This window comes from Bos indicus x Bos taurus, chromosome 13 (assembly GCF_003369695.1).
Source record: "Bos indicus x Bos taurus breed Angus x Brahman F1 hybrid chromosome 13, Bos_hybrid_MaternalHap_v2.0, whole genome shotgun sequence".
NCBI classification, from domain to species: domain Eukaryota; kingdom Metazoa; phylum Chordata; class Mammalia; order Artiodactyla; family Bovidae; genus Bos; species Bos indicus x Bos taurus.
In genome coordinates this window covers 45304958-45331638 of record NC_040088.1, presented here as the reverse complement: position 1 = coordinate 45331638, position 26681 = coordinate 45304958, and the positions used below count along the sequence as shown (strand labels likewise).

Sequence of the window (26681 nt, the reverse complement as noted above, 5' to 3'; positions counted from 1 at the left end):
TTTTCTTGTAGGAAACATTTAAGGTAATAAGTTTTCCTGTAAAGTACTACTGTAGCTTCATCCTCCAAGCTACAATGCACTATTTTCATCGGTGCTCAGTTTGAAGTATCCTCCAGTTCCCAAAAGACCTCTGACTCACCAAGTGGCAGCGTTAACTTAACATTCCTAACATTCTTAACATTTCTAACATGTGAGGGCTTTGAATTACCATCAACAATCCTAATTCAACTGCACTGTCCATCAGAGGATCCATTCTGTGTGATACAGGTCGAAGCTTTTACACTTGTAACCATGATCCAGGAAGATAACTTGACCCAGGACACATACATGCACCCTCTTATATGCACAATATGTATGAAAGTGAAAGTGAAGTTGCTCAGTCGTGTTCGACTCTTTGTGACCCCATGGACTGTAGCCTGCTAGGTTCCTCTGTCTATGAGATTCTCCAGGCAAAAATACTGGAGTGCGTTGCCACTTCCTTCTCCAACAGTACGTATGTTGCTGCTGCTGCTGCTGCTAAGTCGCTTCAGTCGTGTCTGACTCTGTGCGACCCCAGAGACGGCAGCCCACCAGGCTCCCCCGTCCCTGGGATTCTCCAGGCAAGAACACTGGAGTGGGTTGCCCTTGCCTTCTCCAATGCATGAAAGTGAAAAGTGAAGTCGCTCAGTCGTGTCCGACTCTTAGCGACCCCATGGACTGCAGCCCACCAGGCTCCTCCGCCCATGGGATTTTCCAGGCGAGAGTACTGGAGTGGGGTGCCATTGCCTTCTCCAACAGTATGTATATGAACATATAAATAATAAGACTTTCATGAAACAGTAACTCAATATTTGCATGTGTCATGCACTGGTATCTACTAAGCCATCAACATTTTTTTAAAGTTTTTCACAACAAATTAAATTGACTTTGAGGGTCATAACACGCTGGGCCTGCAGTCTGATAAAGCACTGGCTTGGATTATGGTGTTGGGGTGTTTTGCTAGATTGTGGTCAGCTTTTACGAACATGTCCTATGGCAAAGACTGCAGGCAGAAGGAGAAGGTGGTGGCAGAGGATGAGATGGCTGGATGGCATCACCGATTCAATGGATGTGAACTTGGGCAAACTCCAGGAGATGGTGAGGGACAGGGAGGTCTGGCGTGCTGCAGTCCATGAGGCTGCAAAGAGTCGGACTGAGAGTGACTGAACAACCACAATGTACCCTGTGGACTGAAGGCCACATGTTCCAGTGTATAACCTTCTGTAGAACCCCATTCATTTTCTGTCAATTTAATCTAACAGCTATTGAGAGCTTTAAGAATCTCCCTCCATGAGCATGGATTTGTCAGTTTCTCCTGGGAATCTGTCAATCTGTGCTTTATTGGGAGGGCATCTTATTAGAATATAAAATCACCCTGCACACGTGAGGGGCTGCAGTCAGCGTCTCCTCCAGAACCGGGCGCCCTGCTGCCCACCCGCACCACTTCTCTGGCCTCTCCGGCGTCCTGCCTGGTGGCTCGGGGTGTCTGCCCTGGTGGTGTCTGTGTCAGCAGGCACGGGAGCCACCGGTGACAGTCGCCAGAACAGGTCGGGCCGCCGTGTCCTCCTGCAGACTCGGCTCCCCTGACCTGCCTTCGTCACACCATTTGCTTCAGAAAGCTGAGTCAGGGTTTGGATCGTTCCCCAAGGCCACAGGCCCATTTCTGACGCTGGCGTTAGTGTATCAGTACAGGGAGCTCTGAGGATCTCCGTGGCCATGTGCTGTGTCCATCACTTGAAGTCAGTCTTGTGTTTGTTCGTTTGGGGTCAAGGAAGGTTTTGTCTTGAACAAAACTTATGAAGAAATGCACTGAAGGCGGAGCTCTCCTAGGCATGTTCACCCCTGTGCCCACTGTGGCTGTGACTCAGAGTGCAGAGCCACAGTCCTGAGCATTTGCCTTATTTTAAGTGTATGATGAAGACCCTTCTTCAGTCATTAAAGAATGTGTCTTTAATACGAAAAAAAAAAAAAAAAAAAAACTCAGAACTGTGACATCTTCCTAATAAAGTGTCTACTATTTTATCCTCTATTATAAAGTGATCCTCTTTATCCCTAATGATTTTTTTTCACTTCATTGTCTGATTATTTTAAAAGTTACATCAATTTCTGGGGAGGGTTAATATTGGCCTAGAATCATTTTCTGTTCTTCACTTCCAACCTTTCTGGGGTCATGTTTTAAGTGGAACTCTTAAAAATAGCATATAGCTGGATTTTATATTAAGACGAGCATGGCAATTTGTCTTTGTAACTGGTAGGTCCAGTTCATCAACATCTACTGTGATTTGCTGTGTATTTGGACTCATTTACACCTTCATCTTGTTATTCTTGTCTACAGTACTTTTTCTTTGCTTATTCCTCACTTATTTTCTTATTTTGCATTCCACTAGACATCTTGTCCTCTGCATTTGAAAGTTACACTCTTCTGCTTTTGTGTGTGTCTATGTGCAAGTGCTCTTTTAAAAAATTGTGATTAATAAAAAAAAAATGTGATTAAAATGCCTTTTCCCCTTACATTCTCTTAACACACACACCTGACAGCAGACACTTCCCAGCAAAGGGAGCGCCACAGAAGGCTTGGGTCTGGGGCCTCCATGAAGGGGGGTTCCTTTCCCCCCAAGCTGCTTCTCCCTCACACACACCTGGACCACCTGCAGGTACTCTGCAGTTCCAGACACTCATGCTTCTATTTCCCAAATGGTCCCCCGTCTGTCTGCTAGTCACTGCTTCCTGCGTCGCAGGCCTCCTGCATCTCTGAATCTCCCCAAAGCACATCCTTGACCACCTGGTTCATCAAGAATCTCCTCTTAGCAACATTCTCAGTTCTTGCAGCCCTGAAAGGATTTCTTTCCTTCACTGTCATTCACCATGAATGGTTAGCTGAGTACAGAATTCCATGCTGAGAGTTACTTACTCTCACCGCTTTGAAGATACTGTTTTATTTCTCTGGCTTTTTTTTTTTTTTTGGTGGGGGGGAGGGGCGGACGTGCTTAGTATTAAAAGGCATGTTGTCAATTTATCATTTATAAGACCTTTTAAAAAAAAAGATCTCATTACTTTTAAGATCCATCTTTTGGGTTCTGAGGATTCAACAAAACCTTTAGGTATGTAGTTATTTTTAATCATCTAATTCAGGCTCACCATGCCTTCTCACGTTTCATGGGTTCTGGGAAGCAATGCTCCTGCTTTTCTTCAGTAACTCCTAACTGCACCTCAACCTCTGCCACCACTCAGGAGAGATCCTCGGACTTGTGTTCCACTTCACCGATTGTCTCTTCAGCTGAATCTAACCAGCTCTGTAATCAATCAGTCCTTTGAGGTTCTTTTTTTTTTTTTTTTCCCCAAGTTTGCCTTGTTTTTTCCCTGGTGCTATTTTTTCCCCATTATTGGTTTTCAGTACTTTTATACCTCTTAATAGTGTCTCTGGGGGGATTTTATCAGTGGTAATCCTGTCTGGTCTGAATTTCAGGCTTGTCTCCAAAGAGCTATTTTATCTCTGCTTCAACAAGGCCTTAGGAGAAAGCAACAGTGAGGACAGAGTTTTAGCGGCAGCATCATCCCCAGCCAAACATTCCCAGCCTCTCCTGCCTCAGGACAAATCATCTTATCATCTCCATGCCACGCCCCACCCCAACCAGCAGCCCTTTTAGCGCAGGTTTTACACGGGAATATGGAGGAGATTCCGTTCCCCCAATACAGCTCCCACCTGGACGTAAAAGCCAAAGACCCAAGACCCAGACTCTGGATGATGACACCAGCTTACACCACAGGGCCAGCTTGCCTCCGTGTCCCTGCCACTTACCCCCTCCCAGGGGGCTTATGGCCTCTGGCAATCTCTTTTACTACCCTGCAAGCCCAGCTATACTTTTTAGAGAATGCTTATTTGGGCTTCTCCTGTGGCTCAGCCGGTAAAGAATCCATCTGCAAAGTGGGAGACCTGGGTTCCATCCTTGGGTTGGGAAGATCCCCTGGAGAAGGGAAAGGCTACCCACATCAGTATTCTGGTCTGGAGAATTCCAAGGACTGCACAGTCCATGGGGTCGCAAAGAGTCAGACACAGCTGAGCAACTTTCACTTTTGGAGAAGGAAACGGCAACACACTCCAGTACTCCTGCCTGGAAAACATGGACGGAGGAGCCTGGTAGGCTACAGTCAATGGGATCACAAAGAGCCGTACACGACTGAGCAACTTCACTTCCCTTATTAACTCCATCTAACATGAAATCTTCAGATCACCTCATCTTAAATTTTAAGGGCAACCTCTAATTCTTTTTTTTTTTTTTAAACCCAGAAAAACTAAGAGAAAAATCGGTAACTGAAAGATATATTCAGAAATAATCTATTTCATGTTCTAAGAGGATGGAAATAACTGACTTCCTATTTTCAAGAAACAATGCTATTCATTTTAAAGAAAGCTAAAACACCAAAAATAGAAATGCACTCTATTCCAAGCCTTGGCTTATTCATTGGCCATTTCAGATTCAATTTCTTTGCCTAAGGAAAAATAAATAAATAAATAAACCACTGACATGTTTTTGTGTTTCTCCAAAATAATAGTCTTTGGAAAACTTAGGTACATAAATAGATCTAAATTTTCTTGCCTCATCAGTGAAGACCATACCCCACAAGGTAGGAATCAGGAACCCCGACTCCTCAAGACACACACAGGCTATTCAGACATGCAGAGTTCTTTCTGCAGCGGACACGGGGCTCCCAGGGAGTGGGATCAATGGTTTCCCACTGCGTTCAGTCTAACCCCAGCACATCCATGCTCCTGAGCATCTCTGAATGCAGGTTCTGTTAGGGGAAGCACACTGACTGAAACCGCCCACCCTGGCCAGGCCCTTTAGTAACCATTCACACAAGTTGTTTTATGACAGGAGATCCTGGTAAGGAATATGGAACTAAGCCACCACCATCCAAAAGAGTTCAGGAAAGGTCAAAAGGAGACACTGCGTGTCCGTCCTCTTCCCAGAATCCCTCTCGCTAGCATCCATCTTGGCTGAGCGATGCGTGCGCCACCAGGAAAGACTCTGAATTAGAATGATTGGCCAAAGACCACTCGGAAAACTAATCCCATCACTATAAAACCCAAGACTGCGAGCCATGTAGCAGAGCAGTTCTCCTGGGTTACGTTACCCTACTGCTCTCCACCCGGGTGCCCTTTCCCAATAAAATCTCTTGCTTTGTCAGCACGTTGTCTCCTCAGACAATTCTTTTCCGAGTGTCAGACAAGAGCCGGCTTTTGGGGCCCTGAAGGGGGGGCCTCCCCCTTCCTACAACAGTTCCACTAAACATCGGTCAGGCGGGAACCATATCGCAACAGCACAGGTACCTTGGTCGGGGAAGAGAACACATGCCATGCAGTCTTACTGGGGAAAGGTATTTTTTTTTGGTTTTTCCATTTTTACACTATTGCACACATTGCCTCTCTTAAGTTTCCTTCTCTGTTGCTGGTGACACTGACAAGTAATTGATCTCTGGTGATTCTTGCCCACCCCTCCACTCCAGGCAACCTTGCCTGTTTCTACTAAGAGTATAGATTAAAAAATTTTTCGACACATGTAAGCATATTGCCTGTAGATCCTGTTCCTTTCTTTCCCATCTTTCTATCTTCAGCTTCACTTTTCTTGAGTGTTGGCACAGGGCAGGACTGCCAACACTGTGCATGAGAGGAGTGTCAGCAAGCACCCCATTCTTTCTCATCTCAAAGTGAAATACCTGGGTGTCTTGCTATTTAGTGTGATGCTCAGTATAGAGCTCCTGAAGGCACCCCTTTCATCAGGTTCTTGGTTGTCTTCTTAGCTGTGTTGTTAAATTACGTTTTCCTAGAAATTGACTTATGTTGCTAAAAGTTGCAAAATCATTGCCACGTTGGGATGAAAAAAGATGTCTAGTATGTACAGTGTGGTGCAGCTTCCTCCCCTGGATCCTCCAGGTTCTAATAAACACTTAGGACACTGGTAGACTCTTACTGAGCACAAGTTGTTCATGAAAACCACTCATCTTTTCAATGTCACCACATCTGTAGTGAAGTCCCATTTGACACTCAATATTATTTTCCCTTTCCATGACCAGTTTTGCTTGATACGTGTCACCCTGACTTATCTTTTTTAAAAATGAAACTCTGGCTTTGTTGATCTTCTCTGCGAGCTTCTCCCGCATTTACAGCAAGGGGCTTCCTTTCTGCTGGGACAGCATTTGCTCGTGGGCAGAAATGCCATGGATAGCGGAGCCTGGTGGGCTACAGTCCTGGGGGTTGCAAGAATCAGACACGACTTAGCAACTAAAACACCACCACTGGTAAAATCTGACCCTTCCACAAGGCTTTTGCAAAGGCTCATCTTTGATGAAGAACTCTGCAGCCAAGGACTGCCACCTCTAGGACAGGGTGAGGGTGGCGGGAGGCAGGGACCTGTCATCAGGAGAAGTGGTAACTCAGCCTCACCTGGTTCCTTTCTGCAGTCAGCCACTGTGGACTACAGTCCAGGCTCTACAACGCTGGCAGGGGTACAACAGAGGACCAGCGCTGGGGGGAAGAGTGCACACTGTCAGTCATCAAAGTCAGGGGCAAGACTACACTTTATAATGTAATTTATTATATATCGTAACAGAAGCCCCAAGTTGGAAACTACCTGAGTGCCCCTCCAGAGTGACACATGGAGAACACACAATACAGGGATGACCCACCACAGCCCCAGAGCACGGACGGACCTCACGTTCACATGCATCGTCAAGTGGAGACCCAAAGAGCAACACGCGTGTGAGTCCATTCCCCCTGAGTTCACCTGGGGGCGGAGGGACCCGCGAGCTAAAGGTCAGGAGGGCAGTGACCCTCCAGGAGGGGCAACAGCTGAGGGGCACCAGATGAACTGCTGGGGGATCACATTTCTTAGTCTGCTGGTTAAACACGGTGCTGCCCCATGGACCTTTATTAAGCTGTAGACACAGTGGTGCCTTTTGCGATATTTGTATTTTACTTTAGTACAGAGTTTTACTTTAGTAAGGACTTTCTGGTGGCTCAGACGGTAAAGCGTCTGCCTACAATGCGGGAGACCCAGGTTCAATCCCTGAGTCGGGAAGATCTCCTGGAGAAGGAAATGGCAACCCCACTCCAGTATTCTTGCCTGGAAAATCCCATGGACAGAGGAATCTGGTAGGCTACAGTCCACGGGGTCGCAAAGAGTAGGACATGACTGAGCGACTTCACTTTAGTAAAGAGTTAATGCATATAAATATACGTATGCCAATGTGGTAGGAAAATAAGTCCAGGTGGCTCTGGAAGGAGCATCTCTGATGCCTTGCGGGTCTGTACCGGCTCAGCCACTCCTATACCACTCAGGTTGCTCACGTGCTCTGACCATGCAGCTCCCATGAGAGGGGAAGTGGAGACCAAGGTCCTGCGGGCGGGTACTTCCTGCCTTAACTCCCCACAGCCCATACTGTCCCTGGTGGCTTCTGACACCAGACTGCTAAGGCCTGGGGCTTCCAACCTAAGAGGGAAGAGGTGGCTGGGTCTGGCCATGGCTACTGCCGGCCCGTCCACGCCCCAACGTGTTGCTGAGACTGCCGGTTCGGCATCGGTCACCCAGTCACTCTCCTGTACTGACCCCCTCCCCCGATCACTGTGGTTACTACAAAATTCCCCACAGGATTATCTTTCTTTCTTATGACTACAACTGGTCTAGAATTCCTGGGAAATGAAAACATACTCAACAGAAACAAAGTTACCTTTAATTCCTATGCAGGGTGAGTCTTAATTAAAAAGGAAATCGGTTTTGCTACAGTTGAGTTGAACCTTTTAACCACTGAATGAAAAGTGCCAGGAAAACTTACCACCTGGGCTGAGGGCCAGAACCTGATCTCTCACGGTTCTGCGTGAAATGAGTGGGCCAGTTCCTCCCATCAGAAGGGGTCGGAGTCTAGGATCAACTGTTTCTCTGCCTAAAAGCAAAGGCAGGAGGAGACGAGGGCTGTGGACTCAGCCTGGAAGGGGCTACGACCAGCCCGACCCCCTGCTCAAGCACCCCGCTCTCAGCTCCCATGCCCCTGCCCCGAGGACGCACGGTTGGGGAGGCAGGAGGTTAGCCTCATCAAGCCCTTGTGCTCCTCGGCCCCACAGAGTTTGTCTAAAAGGAGCGGGGATGGAATGTCAGTTAGCCTCCTGCCACTAAGGAACACTCCTGCTCACAAAACATAAAATCCACCTCTTTTCAGAGGCAGCACATTGTTCAAACCAAAAAGAGTGTTTTGGCTCCTAGTAAGGGTACGTCACCGATATGCTCGGCTGCCCCACGAGCCAGTCTAACTCCTCAGCTAGGTCGGGAGGTAAGGATGCTCATGGCGAATTCTCCTCCCGGAACGAGCAGAGGCACCTGGGAAGGGCCCGGTCCAGCGAGGCCCCGCATGGGTGACAGACAGCGGAGAACAGGTGGCACCGAGGCCAATCTAATGGCCTGCAGGGCAGGGTGCTGGGGGGACAGCAGATGCCCGAGCCCTCTGCTGAGGGTCACTCCAGAGCCCTGGGCTCTGCTGACCAGAGGACGGCCCACGTGCGGCAGCGTGGCCACGAGTAACCATCAGCTCCCAGCAGGAGCCAGGCTGGAGGGAACCCCACCGTCACTTGGCTTTGGAATTTTATGTTTCATGTTTATATTTGATGCTTAAGCAATCCAGGCTACTTGAGATGGAATTATAATACACTCACAGAACTCACGCACTAGAAAATCACCTCTCCATTAGCCTGGCAGGACAGGCATCTACCATACGTTGCTGTTCTAGGCGCCAGGGCTGCCCGGGGAAACCGAGCAGACACGTCCCTGCACTGGGAGAGCTTATGCTCCAGGAACAGAAGTGACAAAGTCAGTCACACATGCGACACATCAGGTGGTGATTGTGCAGAGAAGTGGGACAGCCCCATGAGCCGACCTGAGGACAGTAGGTAGAGTGGCCACGTGGCCGTCTGGGAACCAGTTCCCCTGGGAGAACCACAGTGCATGCAAAGGCCCTGAGGCCAGAGCACGCCCAGGAAACAGAGGGCAGCGGTGTGACCAGAGCGGAGGGTGGGGCCGGCAGTGCGGCAGAGGGAAGGCGGGGCCTTGGAGGGTCTTAATGCAGGGTGGCTCGACCTGCCCTGGGAACAGACCAGAAGGCGAGGGTGAAGACAGAGCAGGAAGACCATCCAGAGCCCGTGAAATACACCAGGGGATGAGGGTTCGGCACCCAGCCAGCCTGGGGGGGACGGGGTGAGTGGACAGAGCTGGTAGGTTTGCCGGCATGAAGAATACACGTATGAGAAAGCACGGAGTGAAGGATAAACCAAGGTGTGTGGCCTGGAAGATGGAGCCACCTGGCCTAGTTCCATTTTACATGAGGAGGAAACTGAAGCCCCGGGAAGGCAAAGTCATGTCCAAGGTCATACCACTTACTCTGGGGATTAGAACCCTTCCCCCGCCACCCCAAGCTGCAGCTCGGGGGAGACCCTGGTGGACTACTCCGGTCACAGGCAGATGCCCTCCGGCTTCTCTGAGCTCTCAGAGGCGGGAGCAGACAGTGCCCCCAGGGACCCAAGCAAGGTATAGTGAGGGGTGGGGGCTGGGAAAAGAGCACAGGCCCTGCTCAGGGAGGCGACTGCAGTCCACGGCTGCCACCAAGAAACAGATCCCGTGGGCCCAAAAATCCCCATTGTCCCCAAGAAAGCTCCAAAATCTAGATTTTTAACAACAGCTTCTCCAATTTTAAAAGGTGGCTCAGTGGTTTAGCAACATGGGGCTGGACAAACCTCATGTGCTGGCCAAGTGCCCTCCATGCAGGTGTGGCCCCAGCCAGGAACCAGTCTCAAGTCAGCCCGAAACACACCTGGTTCACTCACACCTCAGCCAGGGTCAGGGCACGACATTAAAGCCCTGAGTCTAAGATGGTCTTTTATTCCAACTTTGAGGCCAGCCGATGATGTTCACGATCACAATAGCTAGGTGATCACTTCCAGCATGGTCTCTCCGACCAACACGAAGGCAGCTGCCAGTCACTCTGGGATCTCTGTTAACTGGATTGATGCTGCTCTACGTGCAGTACTGACATGAGGCCGCTTGCTCAGAAAAATTCTCTCCAAATACTAACCAACAATCCTTTCGAAGTTACATGGAATATAACAGAGCGCGGCCAATAGCCAGGGCACACCTGATGCCAGTCAAGCAGGCAAACACCAGGACACTGGACTAGGCAGGGTTCAGAGACCGGCTGCTATTGCAGCCTTGCTAAAATAATCCAACGTAGAAATTGCAAAACCTTCTTTATAAATTACAGTTGCTCTGAGTTGCTGAGCAGGTGGGAGAGACACATCACACAGGGCACTTAAAGGAAACAGGCCATGTGTGCCTGGCCTTTGGCCATGGGAGTCGGCCTGCCGGTCTCAGGAAACTCACCTGAACTTTTGAGTCTAAGGAAACAGCCTCCAAGGAAGTCCCCAGGTTAATTTTCGGTAATGTCAAATGGCCCTCTTGCCCAGGTTCTCTGACTTAGAATTAAATATTTACTTTCCCATATGCTTTCTGCACAATATCTATTTTCCATGTCTGTTACACTGGGTCATTTTGATGGTGCTGCTTTTAGGCAGGAATCTCTCCAGAGCAGGACCCTGCTTCCTGCTTCTTGCCCTGAACATGCAATTTGTAAGGTGCACCCGAGTCAGTCCAAAAGTACTTTCTAAGGTGACATCTCAGTAGGTGGACACGCATGAACTGCCATTAGTCAACTGTTCCTGACCTACAGAATGGGCACTTCACAGGGTTCAACGCAACACTGTCTCTAAATGATCAGGAAAAGCAGAGGCATAATGTTCAAGGGGGAGAAGGCATTGGCAACCCACTCCAGTACTCTTGCCTGGAAAATCCCATGGATGGAGGAGCCTGGTAGGCTGCAGTCCATGGGGTCGTGAAGAGTCAGACACAACTGAGCAACTTCACTTTAACTTTTCACTTTCATACATTGGAGAAGGAAATGGCAACCCACTCCAGTATTCTTGCCTGGAGAATCCCAAGGACAGAGGAGCCTGGTGTGCTGCCGTCTATGGGGTCGCACAGAGTCGGACACGATTAACGTGACTTAGCAGCAGCAGCAATGTTCAGGGAACACCAGCCACCTTCAGACCAGCACTGTTCAGGACTCCCTGTGGCAGGGGAACAGATTGAAATCTGCGCTGACCACCATGTGGCACTGGGCACTGAAATGTGGCTTTGTGACTAAGAAATGAACTTCCATTTTATTAAAGTTTAAATACTTCTGTGTGGCTACCCTACTGAACAGTTCTAGACAGGAGCTTTTGCAGACACGCGTGAGATTCACTTGTCTTCGGTATATGAAGGCCCGGCACACAGGAGATGGTGGAGAAAGATGTGAGATGAAAGCATGGTCTTCACACTCACTGCCATGCTTCACACTGACTCCCCACCTTCCTTCCACTGAAACTCTTCATTTTCAGATCGAGGTGCTCCCTTGGAGTGTGGAATTACAAGGCCTGTTGGTGAACATTCAGAAGGCTGTGCCCACATCACCCAGCAGCTGGGCAGCAGGAACTAGCCTAATGACTGCCTGACCTGCTGGGCCTCCATATTCTCACCCATTGGATGGACACCCGAGATGGAGATCAAAGTTGTGAATCTGTTTCTAAACGGTAAACCTTAAAAATCAAGTTGGGCTGAGCTTCAGTTGTCCAGTGAGACAGCTGGAAAAAATGTACCAGGTTGCTCGTCTGCCTCATTTCATCCACATTTACTCTGTTATGTTCAAAGCGTTAGTTGCTCAGTTGTGTCCGACTCTTTGTGACCCCATGGACTGTACAGACCAGCAGGCTCCTCTGTCCATGGGATTTTCCAGGCAAGAATACTGGACTGGGTTGCCATGTCCTCCCAGCTACTAAATAAACCAGTATTCCAATCAAATTGTTTGCATTCAACCACTTACAAGGAATTTGGTGCTGTATCATCACTATAGCCTATTGACCCTTTAGCAAAGAACATAATTGCTCAAATGTGACTCAGTGATTCAAGATTTATTTAAAACTCTCCCATCACCAAAAAATATTCATGCACCAAGATACCAATCTAATCCCTTACTCTCTGTAGAGACGTTCAAAGGCAGACTCCTAACTCTGAAAGGAAAAAGTTCTGTTACAGCATGGTACTTCCAGTTCTACACACAGGACACGGTTTCTAGTCCCAGAAACACTTTTCTCATCCCCCTCTCTGGTCCTCCCTCCAACCCAATCTCAACTGGCCCAGAAACCCTGCATGGCTCCACCATCTGCCTCCAGCTTTCCTCCTTCACTTAAATAGAGAGGGATGTGGCATGTTTAGGACCTCAGAATTGGAAGCTTCTTCCTGGAAGGAACACGAACTGGCTGTCTGTGGTGGGGCTGACCTCTGGAGAGCTCACAAAGGAATGGAGACGTCACCAGAGAGCAGCTCACTGCAGGGTCACCAGAACTTCCCAGTGTCAGGTTAAACGGAAGTCAAGATGACCCAGCACAGTGGACAGCATCAGGGGACGTGAGGTGCTCCCCAGCCACGTGGGTCGTGAGTAAAGCACACAGCTGCCCTTCTGGACAAAAGACCTGGACCAAAGACCTGAGTCTCTGGGGACATTCAACAGTCAAAAAGCTCCAATAAGCTCTCTGGCTGTCCCCAACTCCAGAAAATGCCCGGACAGTTTCAGCACACAAGGCAAAACCTGGGAGGTTCCCAAGAGCCTGCAAAGTTTCATTTCCTTGGTGCTTCCTAGGCTGATGACCTCTGACCTCCAGGAGTTATTGCCAAACTGCCTTCGTTTGCACAAGGTCCCCATATGTCCCAGCACCTACCAGGAGCCTGCCTGACCCCATTGTGAGTGGGTGGTTCTATCACCAGGCCACAGATAAGGAAATCCGAGTTCAGAGAAGTTGAGAACCCTGAGCAAAGGGTCTGTGGCGTGGCAGGGGGTGGGACCCAGATTCTGGGACGTGGCAAGGCTGCGTCTGCAGCGGGCTGGCTGGAGGCAAACCCAGACCCCACCTCCCTTCAGGCCTCTGAACACTCTAGAAACTCATGCATCAGTAACCTCTCACACCTGTGGCCCACTCCCACGAGTGCTGGGTCTCCACGGCTTCTCTCTTCAGCAGCCCCTCTTTCCGACGTGGACCCGCACCCCGGAGTTTAAACAGCCTGGCCGACTCTCCACAATGGGGGCTTGCGGAAGTCAACCCCTTGACCATGATACCACCCAAGCTACCGATTTTTATCTGCCATCTGGGGAGGGCTCCCCGAGGCTTCCCAGATGCTGCACTGGAAAGCGCGTACCCCAGCCCGCCCTCCCCAGCCCAGAGCGAGGCTGGGTGCCCCGGGCAAGAGCCAGACCGTGTGCCAGCGCCGGGCGGCCGCGCCAGGGATGCCGCTTCCTCCGGGCCTGGCACTGCCGGCCCATTCATCGTCCCCGGCCGGGCGCCCTCGCGCCGGGTCCTCGCGGCCAGCCAGGAAAACGGCGCTCCCCGGCCCCGCCGCCAGGGGGAGCAGGGAGTCGCTTGCCACCCCTCCGGGAAGTTGCCATCGCGGCCCGCCGGGCGTCTGGCCCTGGACGGTCCAGGTCCCCGCACGGCGGGCCACCCCACCTCCGCGGCCCCGGGCCCGCCCCGCCCCGTCGGTGCCGATCGGCCCCGCGGAGCCGGGGCCGCAGCCCGAAGTGGGCGCGCTCAGCCCCGGCCCCCATTCAATCCCGCCCCCTCTCCCCGCCGGCCTCCGCCGCCTTCCGCCACCACCGCCCCCCCCCAGCCCGGCCCGGACTCCAGCCCGGCAACGTCATCCGGCCGCTTCCCGAAGCTTAACCCCTTCCTCTGCCAGCTGCGCGCCGCCCCGCCCCGCCGCCAACTTTCTTCGCCCAACTTCGGAGCTCGCAGGCCGGCCCGACGGCCAGGCGGAGACGGAGAGAGGGAGGGAGCGGCGGCCACGTCGCGCCGCGGGGACGCGGCCGGACCCGCCGACGGCGAGGACGTGGGGTTCACATCGCGGGCGCGCTCGGCCGACGCCCCCCGGCATGGGGTTCGGGCCCGGCACACGCCCCCCCCCAACCCCGGGGCCCACCGGGACACCCCCACCTCGCCCAGGTCCGCGACCGCGGCGACGGCGGGCGGCACCACCGCCGGGGGAGGGGCCGCCAAGGAGACGTGTCACTCCCGGCGCGGCTCGGCCCGGCCCGGCCCGGCCCGGCCCCGGCGCCCCGACGGCCCAGCCCGCGCGCCGCCGCCGCCGCCGCCGCCGCCGCCGCTGTTGCAGGGCCCGGCCAAGTTTCTTACCTGCAGCCGGAGACGCGGGAGGGAGAGCAAGAGGGCAGGAGCCGCCGCCGCCGCCGCGGAAGCGGGAGAGAGAGGAGCCGGCCAAGCCTCCGCCGAGAAGCTGCCCCCTAAGCAGCTGCAGGCGCCTCGATCCCGACGCTGCCCGCCCCGTCCGCCGTCCGCTCCGGCCGCTCGCTGGCTGCGTGCGCGCGTGTGGAGTCGTGGCACTTTCTGCCTCGGAGCTGGCGAACGGCCCCCTCCGCAGGGATCGCCGCCTCCTGCCTTCCCCACCCGGGCCAGCCATTCATCGAGCCGCCTTTCTCCATTGGCTCGCACCCCGCCACTCCGCCGGCCGCTGGCCAGTCAGAGCGCCGGCGGCCGAGCCGCGGCGGCGCCCATTGGGCTGGGAGGCGGGCCTCCACCTCGGCCAATGGGAGAGGGGAGGCGCTGCGGGGGCGGGGTCGGGGTAGGGGGCGGGACGGGGGGCGGGGCCGCGTGGTGCGGCGCTCGGCCCCTGCGCTGGGCCGGGGCGGGGCGGGGCCGGGACGCTCGGCCACACGCAAGGGAGGGGGCCCCGGCCGGCCCCGCCCACTCCGGACGCCTGCTTCGCGCGCCGGCGCCGACCCGGGCCAGGCTCTGGGCCGACGGGGCCGCGGAGGTTCGAATCCAGGCGGCGCTCCGCCCGCGCCCCTGGCCCGCTCCGGGCTGATGTGGCGGTGGGTGTCGCCCTGAGCAGATGGTTGCGCAACACGGGAACCGTAGGGAGAAATGCTTCGTCTAAAAACCAGCTAACTTACCCCCGCAGCAGCGCCCCCTCCGGGCGCTGGATGAGAGGACAAGTCCTGCCGGCGGTCAGTCCCGAGAGGGCTCGTCCCTGTGTTCATTGCAATCGGCCCCAGAAAGAATTTTCTCGAGTAAATGTTGGATCGAGGGCGGAAAGGGCGGAAAGTTCAGACGACGCGCAGAGGAATGGAGGGCGGGCCTCACTTGCACCCATTTTCAGGGTGGTTACATCGAGGCACAGTCCAGACCTCAACTGGCAGCAGGGCCGCAATTGCAGTTCTCTGTATGACTGCAAGGAGATCCAACCAGTCCATCCTAAAGGAAAGCAGTCCTGAATATTCGTTGGAAGGACTGATACTGAAGCTGAAACTCCAATCCTTGGCTATCTGATGCAAAGAACTGACTCATTAGAAAAGACCCTGATGCGGGGAAAGATTAAAGGCAGGAGGAGAAGGGGACGACAGAAGATGAGATGGTTGGATGGCATCACCGACTCGATGGACATGAGTTTGAGCAAACTCCAGGAGTTGGTGCTGAACAGGGAAGCCTGGCGTGCTGCAGTCCATGGGGTCGCAAAGAGTCGGACACGACTGAGCGACTGAACTGAACTTAATGGCATTTACGCCGCGCTGTGGGGAGGAGAGAGGTCTGAGCCAAATAAACTCGCCCACTTCCCAGAAAACTGAGCAAACGGCTTCCTTTCGGGACTTCCTCCCTGACCCCCATCCTAGCCCCATATAAGCCAACACTCTCTCTTCATACCAAATTAATCTTTCAATTAAGATAATTTTAGGCCTGGTGTTTAACCATGATATCAGTGCCGCGTAAAAGCCAGCTCTTTAAACTTGAGCCAAAGCCAGTTTCTTTGAAATTAAGGTTTCTGAGAGGCCAAGGGGTCTGCTGGAGGCTGTTCTGCCCCACACCGCTTCCCCTGCCTCCCCCACCCCTGCGTGGCCACCGCATCCTCTTCACAATATCTGTTTCTTGGACAATTCACATACTCCCTCCCCCTTTGTCACTGGTACTGTACACGTTGTTAGAAAGATGTGCAAAGATAAGCCATCAGAGAATAAAGAGGGATTGGGTTGAAGTTAAACCGTTCATTCCTATTTTTAATCTCAGCAGTTCCCTAGCACATTAATGATTAATCAAGGGGAATTAACCTGGATTAGCTTTGGACAGTCAGTCTTTTTTCCAGTGGTGAACTCCAGCTCCACATAAAAGTAAAATATTCCAGTTTCCTGCTGTTGTATGTTACCAGCTAGTTCTAGTTGACCATGGGTAAACCAGTTAAGCTCTCTGAACATGGGTGTATCTTGTAAGACAATCACTACCCACTCTGGGTTTTGGAGGTTCATTCTTCCATTATTCTGTTCATTCATTCATTCACTGGTGTTTGTTGAGTGCCTGGAATTCATTACCAGGTTGGCAAACAGCCAGGAGTGATACACAGACCTGGTAAAGACCCCATTACCCTGGGAAGCCTTGCTGTGGGCAGAGATCTCCTTCTTAAGACTCATTCATACTGTTTAGATTTTCCCAGAAGCAGATCCTGAATGGGAGGGTTTGGATGCAAGGGACTCACCTGGGGGATGATCCCAGGAAACACTAGTAGGGACAGCAGGATGGGAAGGGCTGATGAAAAGTAGTGTCAAGCAAGTGACCTCTGCAGGCAAGCAGGGCTCAGCTGGGCACATGGGTGCCATGTGGAACTTGCCCAGGGGTGTCCCACCTACAGGGTGGGACTCCCACCAGTCCTTGTGGGTGGAGGGCTTCTTCTGGAAGGACTTTAACTCACCCAGAGTTAAAGCCAGAGACAGCCTTTCAGCAGAGAGAAGCAGCTGTTTGCAGCAAGAAGCCCTTGGCAGAGTCTGAGTGCCTGGGGCATCTGGGGTCCAGACGAGCGTCTTCTACTAGCTGTGGCCCCAAGGCTGAGACAGCGCCTGCACAGAGTGGGGGCTCCGTAAGTGCATGTTCCATAAATGTTGTTAAATGAATCACAGGGTTACAAAGTCCCTGCGAGTGAAGGGTGTTTACAAATAAAGGAGCTTTCTGTCTGCTCCCTCCTGTGATTGATGTCTGGTTTGGCCCCAGTGCAACATATGGTTCAGCATGGACGAGTGGCCCTGCCTTTGCCTTCTCCTTTCTTCAGTCCCTGCCCCTTGTCCAACCTCCATAAGGAGGTCACCCCAAAGCCCCAATGCACCCCTGGTCCAGCCTGACCTTCCCTCACGGCCACTGCTGTGCCCATGGACCTAGCCTCAGCCTGGTCCCGCCTCCTCAGTATATCTCAGCCCAGTGGCATGTCTGCGGAAAAACAGGAACTGAGCCAGAACTTGATGGATGGGGGTGCTTATGAGGGAGCCAGGGGCTTCCCCAGGCTCAGAACCCCTGGCCCTGCAGCAAACCCAGAACTATCAAGTCACGTGGGAGGAGACAGTCGATCGCACAGCACAGCCTCCGGGGCCTATCTGCTCAGGGCCAGCACCAGGCCAGAGCTCAGGAATCAGGTCCCTGCCACCCCCTAGGATGACAGTCCAGTGAGGGGCTGTCACATGCAAGCAAGTCAGAGAGATGTCAAGGTGCACTCAGACAGAAGAGCAGAGGGTGACAGCGGTAGCTTGAAAGAGAACGGAAAGCCAGCCCGACCAGAAGGTGGGAAAACAGGACAGAGGCCTGTGATCTAGCCTGGCACAGTGCACAAGGGGTCCCGCGAGCTGTGGTGTTTTGCCAAAGCCTGGAGGGTGAAGGAGAGGGTCAAGAGAGATGCATCTCAAAAGGGAGCATCACAGGCCCAAGGGACCCATTTAGAGGTGATTCGGACATGCTGCACCTTGGTGATGGTGACAGTTATGCCATCAAATTATGAGCTCCTGAAGAGGGTGAATTTGGTTTGTAAACAAATTGTTCTGCCATCAGCCTAACTCTAGGAAAAAAAAAAAAAAAGATGTCCTTTTGGATCTTAGTTGTATATTAAAAACAAACATTCTTATTAGGAAAAACTAAACATACAAGAATAATAATCTTGTATGGCCCATTAACTCACCAGGGCTTTGCTTTCTAACTTGCAAGGAATTATTTTTTTAAGAGTAGGCAGAAAGAGAAGAAGATACCTTACAGTGTAAAAAGAGGTTTTTCCTTTATCAACAACTATAAAAGGGTGATAAATGACAAACAGAAGGAAAATGTCACATAAAAAAGAAAAAAATGTGGCAGAGCACAGTGTCTAAGGGCATTCGGGCTTCAGGAGTTGCTGTTTCTGGGCTCTAGAATACAGGCTCAATAGCTGTGGCACATGGGCTTTGTTGCTCCACGGCACATGGGATCTTTCTGGACCAGGGGTGGAACCCTTATCGCCTGCATTGGCAGGCAGATTGTTAACTACTGGACCACTAGGGAAGTCCTCCGGTTCCTTATTAGAGCTCACATGCCTATGGGTCAGCTGAGGCTTGGCTAATCTTGGCTGGTTCCTGCATAGGGTGGGCTGGGGGGAGCGGTACACCTCTTGTCTGGGTTTGACTGGAGCATTTCAGATGCTGCTCCACTTGGCTCACTCCTTTTCTGGGATATCAGAGGCTAGAGAGGGGGTTCACTTCCACAAGGTCCCTGGAAGGCTTAGAGCTGTTTTGTTTTCTACCTCATTCTGTTGGTCAAAGCACCTCACATGGACAAACCCAGGTTCAAGGGAGGAATAAATACGAACAGGGTGAAGAAAAGGTGCCGCTGGTGCAACCTACCACTGAGTCCAAGAAACATGAGGAAAAGGTGAATCAGGAGAAGGAGGGGTTGCGGAAGAGAGAGTTTTAAAAAGTGAAGAATGGTTAATGCAGCCTGGAGATTCAGCAAGATGAAGACTGAAGTGTGTATCAAACGTGGAAACTCAGGAATCATGAGGGACCTTCACAGAACAGCTTTAGAGGAAGGGGCAGGTGAAAAGGTGGCCACCAAACTGTGGGGGCTGAGAAACCAAAGTGAGGATGAAACATGATCCATTCATCCAACAGATGAATTCAACTCGGTACCTACTACATGTCAGTCCTATTCCAGGTGCTGGGGAGACAGCCTTGAATATGGCAAAGGGTTCTTTTCATGGAGTCCGCATTCTAGTGGGAAAAGAAAAAGACAACTGATAAATAAGCAAGGTGAACAGAGATGGTGCCAAAGGCTGCAAGGAACGAGAGGGGGCTCATGTAGTAGAGGGGTGGGCCTTTGGGAGTTGGGGTGCCGAGGATGCAAAAGGGTGGTCAGAGAAAATGCTTCTGGGGAGATGATGGCTGAGTTGGAAAGAAGCTGATCTTATGTAAAGAAGGAAGAATGAGTGAAAAAAGTCAGTTTTGTGCCCTGAAACAGGAGCTTGGCAGCTGTTTCAGGGGACAAAAAGAAGGCTGTGTGGGGACTTCCCTGGTGGTCCAGTGGCTGAGATTCTGTGCTCCCAGTGCAGGGGTCCCGGGTTCAGTCCCTGGTCAGGGAACTAGATCCCACGCGCTGCAAGTAAGACCCAGTGCAGCCAGATAAATACATACATACATATATTTAAGGCTGTGTGACTGAAGCTCAAGGAGGAAGGGAGAGGAAGGCAAAGGCCATGAGGCAGAAAGGTGCTAGACAGGATAAGGGGCCTCAGGATCCATCCAGCCAGGGGGAGTGGGAACCTGGAGCAGAAGAGTAAGGTCATCTGATCTGCATTTTAAAAGGAACTTTCCTCGAAGTCCTGGAGGTTAAGATTTGCACTTCCAGTGCAGGGGGTGCTGGTTCAATCCCTGGTTGGGGAGCTAGGATCCCACATGCCTCTTGACCAAAAGCCAAAATATAAAACAGAAGCAGCAATACCATAACAAATTCAATAAAGACTTTTTAAAAGGTCCACGTTAAAAAAAAAAAAAAAAACACTCTTAAAAAAAAAAGATCTACTTCAGCCCTGGAGGGCAGAATCATTAGGATGTGTGATAGAGGATTCAAGGACCAGTTTGAAGGCTTTTGTGAGATTCCAGGCAAGATACGGTTGATGTGCTGGTAAATATTTAACAGTTGGCTATGGGAGGTGGTGGGTAGGGAAGCATTCCTAATTTGTAGCATTTGGCAGTTTCTGGGGTGTGAATACTCCCATTGGATTTGATCTGAAGCTACTGAGTAATGGAACACAAAAGTGGAAAGAAATTCGAGGTAAAGTACTATTATAAATCAGATAATCTCATAAATAATCTTAAAGGCAGATATAATAATAAAATGCAGTCAGATAATTAGGATGTGATGAGGATAGGTGTCTATTACTTTTGTTTTTAATATAATCTATGTCATTGTAAGTTTACATGATAAAAATGTTTAATAATGACTGTATTTAATGAACTGCTTAAAAATTTCTGAAAATGCAACAAACAACTCTTACCAGGCAGCTGACTCCTTCACACCACTGCATATAACAGTAACCTGGGGACTTCCCTGGAGATCCAGTGGTTAAGCCCTCACCTGCCAATGCAGGCGGTGCTGGTTTGATCCCTGGTGGGGGAGTTAAAATTCCCACAGGCCTCCTGCCCCACCCTACAAAAGAAACAGAACAGAAACAACAGAAGTAAAATTGTAACAAATTCAGTAAAGACTTTAAAAATGGTCCACATCAAAAAAAAAAAAAAAAATCTGAAAAAGAAACGAGTCACCTGGACTGGAATGGAGGGTGTGTGTGTGTGTTTGTGTGTGTGTAAGACAGACTCAACAAGATTTGAAAATGTCAGGAAATGAAATAAGGCATGTGCTTATGGTGACATTTCAACACACATCTCACACCCTCTCTGAGCAGTGGACTTGGAGGCAATAGCTTGTTCTGATGGATTCTTGTGTTCCCTGAACCCCTAACCCAATGCCTTGATTCTAGTATTTAAAAAAAAAAAAACCACTTTAGATTGGCTCTCCTCCAAAGAAGACCTTAAGAAGAAGATGCGAGTGAAAGCATTTTATGTGGAAGGTGATCCCAGGAATCAGTAGGAAGTATGTGGAGAAGTGAGCTGGTGGAGGAAGACAGCCGGTAAACAGTGTGTCACCAGCAAATTTCCACCCCTGGCATCTGAAGCTTAATCCTGCTGAACAGCCCTGGGAGACAGGAAGCTTTATGCCTCAGAGGTACCCAATCTGAGAACTGAGGAAGCCAGAATACTTATTCACCAGCTCCCACCCATCGCTGGTTGAAGACTGCTCCTGGCATTTCCAGCCCATGCCCCTAGAGAAAAACCTGAGAAAGGTTGCTGGCGTTTGCAATCAGAGGCTGTGAATATACAAAGGAATGGCAGAGGAGATGTGAACAGCATACCAACTGAGTTGATCCAAAACTGATAAATATTTCTTGAATGAACAAATGAATGAATGAATGTAGCTCCTTTAAACATGAATTTAGAATTTAAAGGTTTTGAAACAGTAACACTCCACAGTCAGCACATTTATCTTATAGTTTTGCAAAATCTCGAGCAGGGGACCTACGACATCTCAGACGATTTAAATTCTGCAGCAGCATTACTCAAAATCAGAATAATGTTGTTATACACTTACCAAAAAAACCTCAATAGATAGATTATGTGAGCATACTTAGTCGCTTCAGTCATGTCTGACTCTTTGTGACCCTATGGATTATAGCCCGCCAGGCTCCTCTATCCATGGGATTCTCCAGGCAAGAATACAGGAGTGGGTTGCCATTTCTTCCTCCAGGGGATCTTTCTGACCCAGGGATCAAATCTGCATCTCTTACATCTCCTGCATTGCACGTGTACTCTTTACCACTGAGCCGCCAGGGAAGCCCATAGATAAATTATAGTAACTGGCAAAAGAAAACTTACACAAAGAAAATATATGGCAAGAGAGATCCCAAATTACCAATTTTTATGCTGGCTAGTGGTAGTAAAAGATAACTTGAGTCAAAAATGTTTGGTTTGTTGTGTGGCTGATGTTGGAAGTGAGCTTAGAGATAGAAGCTTTTGTGAAAACGAGGACTGTTCTGATGCTGGCTTAATCCCCAAAGAAAATATGGAGGGGAAATAGATGAATAATATTTGCCTGGTACTTTCCTATTTCCAAAGTGCTTTGCAAGCGATCTTTACTAGAACCACGAGAAGGAAGCGTTACTATTACTATCTGCTTACAGTAAGGTAGCTCGTGTTCAGAGATGTGTTAAGTAGCTCACTCAAGACATCGCACTTATAAATGACAAATTTATTGCTGTGGAAAAGCCAGGGGGATAATGAGCAGGTATAACAGACCCTACAGGAATTAATGAAACCTTCCTCCTGTCAACTATTCTTCTGGGATTCCATGCATTCCCCGTTAAGCTTGCTCCTCAGGTAACAGCAAGCATTTGGTGAACAGCAAACATTGCTCTACTGAGCTGCTCAGGTCCGTTGTCCTAGGAATCCTGGAATCACACCCCTCTGTCTCAGGTGGGATGCACCGATCATAAGCAATACCTCGTGGCTGTGAGGTCACCTGGCTTGACTAGATGCCTCACACTGGACATGCAGATTCACAATCTGAGGCCCGTCAAGTCGAAAGGCTCTCCCTGAGCAGAAAGCCTCCTTAACTAGCCTAGCTCGTTAGACACCTTGATTCTTTTCTTCTAAGATTACCAGTGACAAAGAGCTCAGGATGTCAGAACTTTGTCCCCACCACCTGATTTTATTCCTTTGATAAACATTTACCGAGCCCTGCTGCTCAGGGCTGAGAACTCAATGGAGAACAAGAAAAGCAGGATCCTATGCTCAGTGAGCTTGTGGTAGGCGTGGGGCAGGCAATCAATAATTCATTAGACTAACGTCCAGCTTGAGGTAGATGCTCCAAAGTAAACAGCATGAAGTGTGTACAGAGCCATGAAAGGTCCAACTGTGTTCTCTCTTGCTCTCTCTCTCTCTTTCCAATCCATCCCCTCACTTTGAGCAAACGCAACCTTCTGAAACCACTGTCTCCATCTCACACCTGCTTCACCTTCGGGAGACTCAGATGGTTCCCATGATGTCAGGTCTTCCTTTCTCTGCCTGACTGGTGTGGATTCCCCAAAGCCGGGTGCCCCAGACATTCAGCAGGCCCTGCCCCTCACCGCCTGTGCCCATGCCGTGCCTCTGCACAGTCTCACACCCTCCCCTCCTGCCCCCTTTCAAAGGCTGTCTTTACTCCTTCATTCTGGAGCCATCACTGCATTCTCCAGACCTTGCTTCATGGTGGGAGCAGAGCTGGGTCAACTCTGGTTTCTCTCTTCCTTTGAACAGTTCATGGAACTACTTCCTCCACCAAACTTCTGAATACATTTTTCCCTCTCACTGGCCCCCTGGAGAGGCTGCCCCAACACAACTGAGCGCTAGTTTGCTGGCAGATTCTGTGTACAGGAATCTTTACTGTTAGTATAACTTATAAAAGGCCTGAGTCATGTATTAGTCCTGCTGAATCCACTGTGATCTCTGATTCTGCCAAGGATCTGCTTTTTGCTTTGGGAAGTCCTTTCTCGTGTCTGTCTTAAATCCCTTCTACGTACTTTTGTCTAAAGTCTTATTCATCTTGGCTTTAGGGCACAGCTAAGGCGTGCCAACGCGACTCCAGTGTCTGTTCAGTGTTCATGGAGTGCATATTGGTTGATTAGTGACTTCCTGGCCCTTAGTAATCATTATTCCATCCCCTCCTCTGGGTTCTTTTCTCCAGGCCTAAAAACTGCAGCTCCTTAAGCCTGTTTTCCCCTGTGTTTTTTCCTGAATCTCTTAATCATCACGTGGCTCTTCTTGAACTCTGTTAATCAGCTTCTTCTCCTTTTTTAATCATTAGTGAGAGTTTTGAAAAACGTCTTTAAACCAGAAGCAAAAAAGAAAAGAAAATCCAGAAAGGGCCTACGAGGGTGACTGGGCTCGGCTCTCTGCCTCTGGCCTGGCAGGCCCTTCCACCAGCTAATAGATGAAGCAGACTGTCTCAGATCAGCCCAAGCATACAGTCTCCAATCTGAATGTGAGCAGCAGACAAATTAGATCTGAAGGGATGAGAACAGAGCCTGTGGCCCCATTGACACTCTTCTTTAGACTGCTGCTGGCCCCTGAGGGCAGAAAAATCCAGTCCTTGGCAGAATTTCGTTAGCCAGTTTAATTTAGGCAACTTTTATTCCTTCTTCCATTGTAAGTTCACAGACTCTCACAAGAGTTCTGGGTGCCACCTGTGGCATGTGTGTGTCTGTGTGTATGCCTGTGTGTGAGAGAGAGAAAAAGAGAAGGAGATGAACTCAGAGTAATTCACACTAAAGTATTACTGGCTTACCATGCAATGCCCCTAAAGGCAGAGGAAAGTGAAGGCAGGCAGTGAGAATGGGGCACCAGCCTCTAACCCATCTGCATCAGGAAGGCATTCAAGTTTATATTAAAGATCCATGTGATTTTTGCATTCTTCTTCTCCACAACATATACACAAAGGCAGATTTTCTAAACAAGAATATTGTTTCATTGAATGCTTAAAAAATCACCTGAAGGGACTTCCCTAGTGGTCCAATGGTAAAGAACCTGCTTGCCAATGCAGAGGACACGGGTTCGATCCCAGATCTGGGAAGATGCCACATGCCATGGGACAAATGAGCCCATGTGCCCTCACTACAGGAACCTGGGCGCCCTGGAGCCCGTGCTCCATGACAAAAGAAGCCACTGCAGTGAGAAGCCCACACACCTCAACTAGAGAGTAGCCCTCGCTCTCCACAACTACAAAAAGCCGTGCACAGCAATGAAGACCCAGTGCAGCCAGAAGTTAAAATAACTAATTAATTAAAAATAAGCTAGGCACTTAGGAATCTTCTATTAAAAAGAAAAAATCACCTGAATTCCCAAAAAAATCACCTGAATACACAACCCTCCCTGTGTGACATTGTCCACTTTTTCCCTTCTACACTATTTTCTTTTATTTTTAGAATTTTATTTATGTTATTTATTTTGGGCAGTGCTGGGTCTTCATTGCAGTGGCTTCTCCTGCTGCAGGGCCCAGGCTCTAGGGCACTCGGGCTTAAGTAGTTACGATGCATGCATGGGCTTAGTTACTCCATGGCATGTGGGGGATCTTCCTGGATCTTCCTGTCCCCTGCATTGGCAGGCAGATTTTTTACCACTGAGCCACCAGGGAAGCTATCCTATTTTCTATTAATGAATACAGATAGTTTGTTTCAATACATATTAAATATTTAACATTATAATATACATTTCATGTATATATAAATAAAATAAAGTTTTACATTATTTTCTGCTATGTAAAAAGATCCTGGCAATTTACACAGTGGTGTTAGGTCCAGGCAGGGGAGACGGCTCACCTGACCTCAGGTGTGAGCCTTCCAGGAATTGTGCACATTTTAGAAGGGGACGGAAGAGAGGGCAGAGGACTTTCTGGAAATGCACTGGGTGGGCACTTGCTCAAGGCCATCAGGCCACTGCAGGGGGCAGCCTCTGGTATGGACAATGCCCGGCGCTGGCCAGCCTGTGAGCTCTGTGGGTCCGCTGCGTTTTTCCCTCGAATGACCCACCTACAAACCTAGATTCATCTCCCTTGCAGAGACATCTCACTCTCTAGCAGAAAGCAAAATCCGCCAATTCCTAAAGAAGTGTTTTCTTGCAGGCACGAAAGTTAATGAGCTCCATCTTTGGCCTGGGTTAGAAAATTTCACCGTGGCTTTGGCAAGGCTCGCGCCAACACCAAGACGTTAAAGAGAGCCCACGTTGAGAGCCGGGAGGAACAAAGGTAAGGCTGGCTGGCCTGGTTTCCTCGCTCACAGTCGGGAGACAAAAAAGAGAGAGGAACAAAGCACCTGGCTACAGAGGTGCTTCCCCAAGCTGTTCTGGAACCATCCGTCTCTGCAGGCAGCACAATGCCCTCCTTATTCCCTGGTCATCACCACAGCTGACGTGGAGCCTCCCCGGCAAATGTTCAGACCTGCGGCCGCCAGCACGTCTCAGGCAGATTCCTTCAGCCACTGGGGTGGTTCCCACTCTCAGCAGAGGAGGAAAAAGCCATGTTTGCCTCACAGTCTTTGGTTTTCGGAAAACAGTTGGCAGACTGACTGAATAAACACGACGTGTCGCCTAGTTATCAATAAGTATTTGTTCATTCTCAGTATGTGGTTTTTGAGCACCACCTATGCTCCAGAGGCTGGAGACATAGCTGTGAACAGAACAGACACAGACCCTCCATGAAAGGAAGTTTGGGATGGCAGGGGTGACCATCGGCATTAAACAACCAAAATAATTTCAGGTACTAATAGCACAAGACAGTAAGACAGAGGGTGTGTGGGGGGAGCTTGTCTTAGGATTCTCAGTGGAAGCTTCCAGTGACACTGTCACTAAAATCAGAATCACCTGAAGGAGCAGCGGAGGGAAGAAACGGGCACACCAGTTTTCCAGGCAGAGGTTGTGCAAAAGCCCTGAGGCAGCAACATGTTTGACAACTTCAGGGAACTGAGTGAGAGCTGATGAGGAAATGGTAGTGATGAGCACCAGGCAGAGACCAGGTTTATTAGAGGAATCATCACGTCTAACATTGTAGAGTGTGTTACAGTTTGCAGAGGGCTTTAAACATATGCTATCTCCATTCAGTCATTTTCCTT

General features: G+C 50.1%; 2 protein-coding genes and 1 long non-coding RNA gene across 6 annotated transcripts in view; 2 read left to right on the top strand and 1 right to left on the bottom strand.

Moving 5' to 3' along the window:
• Window positions 1-14607, bottom strand: part of RRBP1 (ribosome binding protein 1) — a 48339-nt gene extending 33732 nt beyond the window's left edge. The window contains exons 1-2 of one of the 4 annotated variants that reach the window (XM_027559670.1): window positions 14336-14419; window positions 7852-7959 (exon numbers count right to left, since the gene is read on the bottom strand). The gene's annotated coding sequence lies outside the window, so the exon portion shown is untranslated. Of the gene's footprint in view, window positions 1-7851; window positions 7960-14335 lie in introns of all 4 variants that reach the window. The other 3 variants (XM_027559669.1, XM_027559673.1, XM_027559672.1) reach the window with 3 other exon arrangements.
• LOC113902724 (translation initiation factor IF-2-like) lies at window positions 13260-15046 on the top strand. Its single transcript, XM_027558123.1, has 2 exons — window positions 13260-14517; window positions 14580-15046. Exons 1-2 carry the CDS (start codon window positions 13260-13262, stop codon window positions 15044-15046), a joined length of 1725 nt encoding a protein of 574 aa, XP_027413924.1.
• A 5129-nt stretch (window positions 15047-20175) lies between these two features.
• LOC113902830 lies at window positions 20176-26174 on the top strand. The gene is made up of 3 exons (XR_003513923.1): window positions 20176-20260; window positions 25697-25819; window positions 25939-26174. It is a non-coding gene; the product is annotated as an uncharacterized LOC113902830 (long non-coding RNA).
• The last annotated feature ends 507 nt before the right edge of the window (window positions 26175-26681 follow it).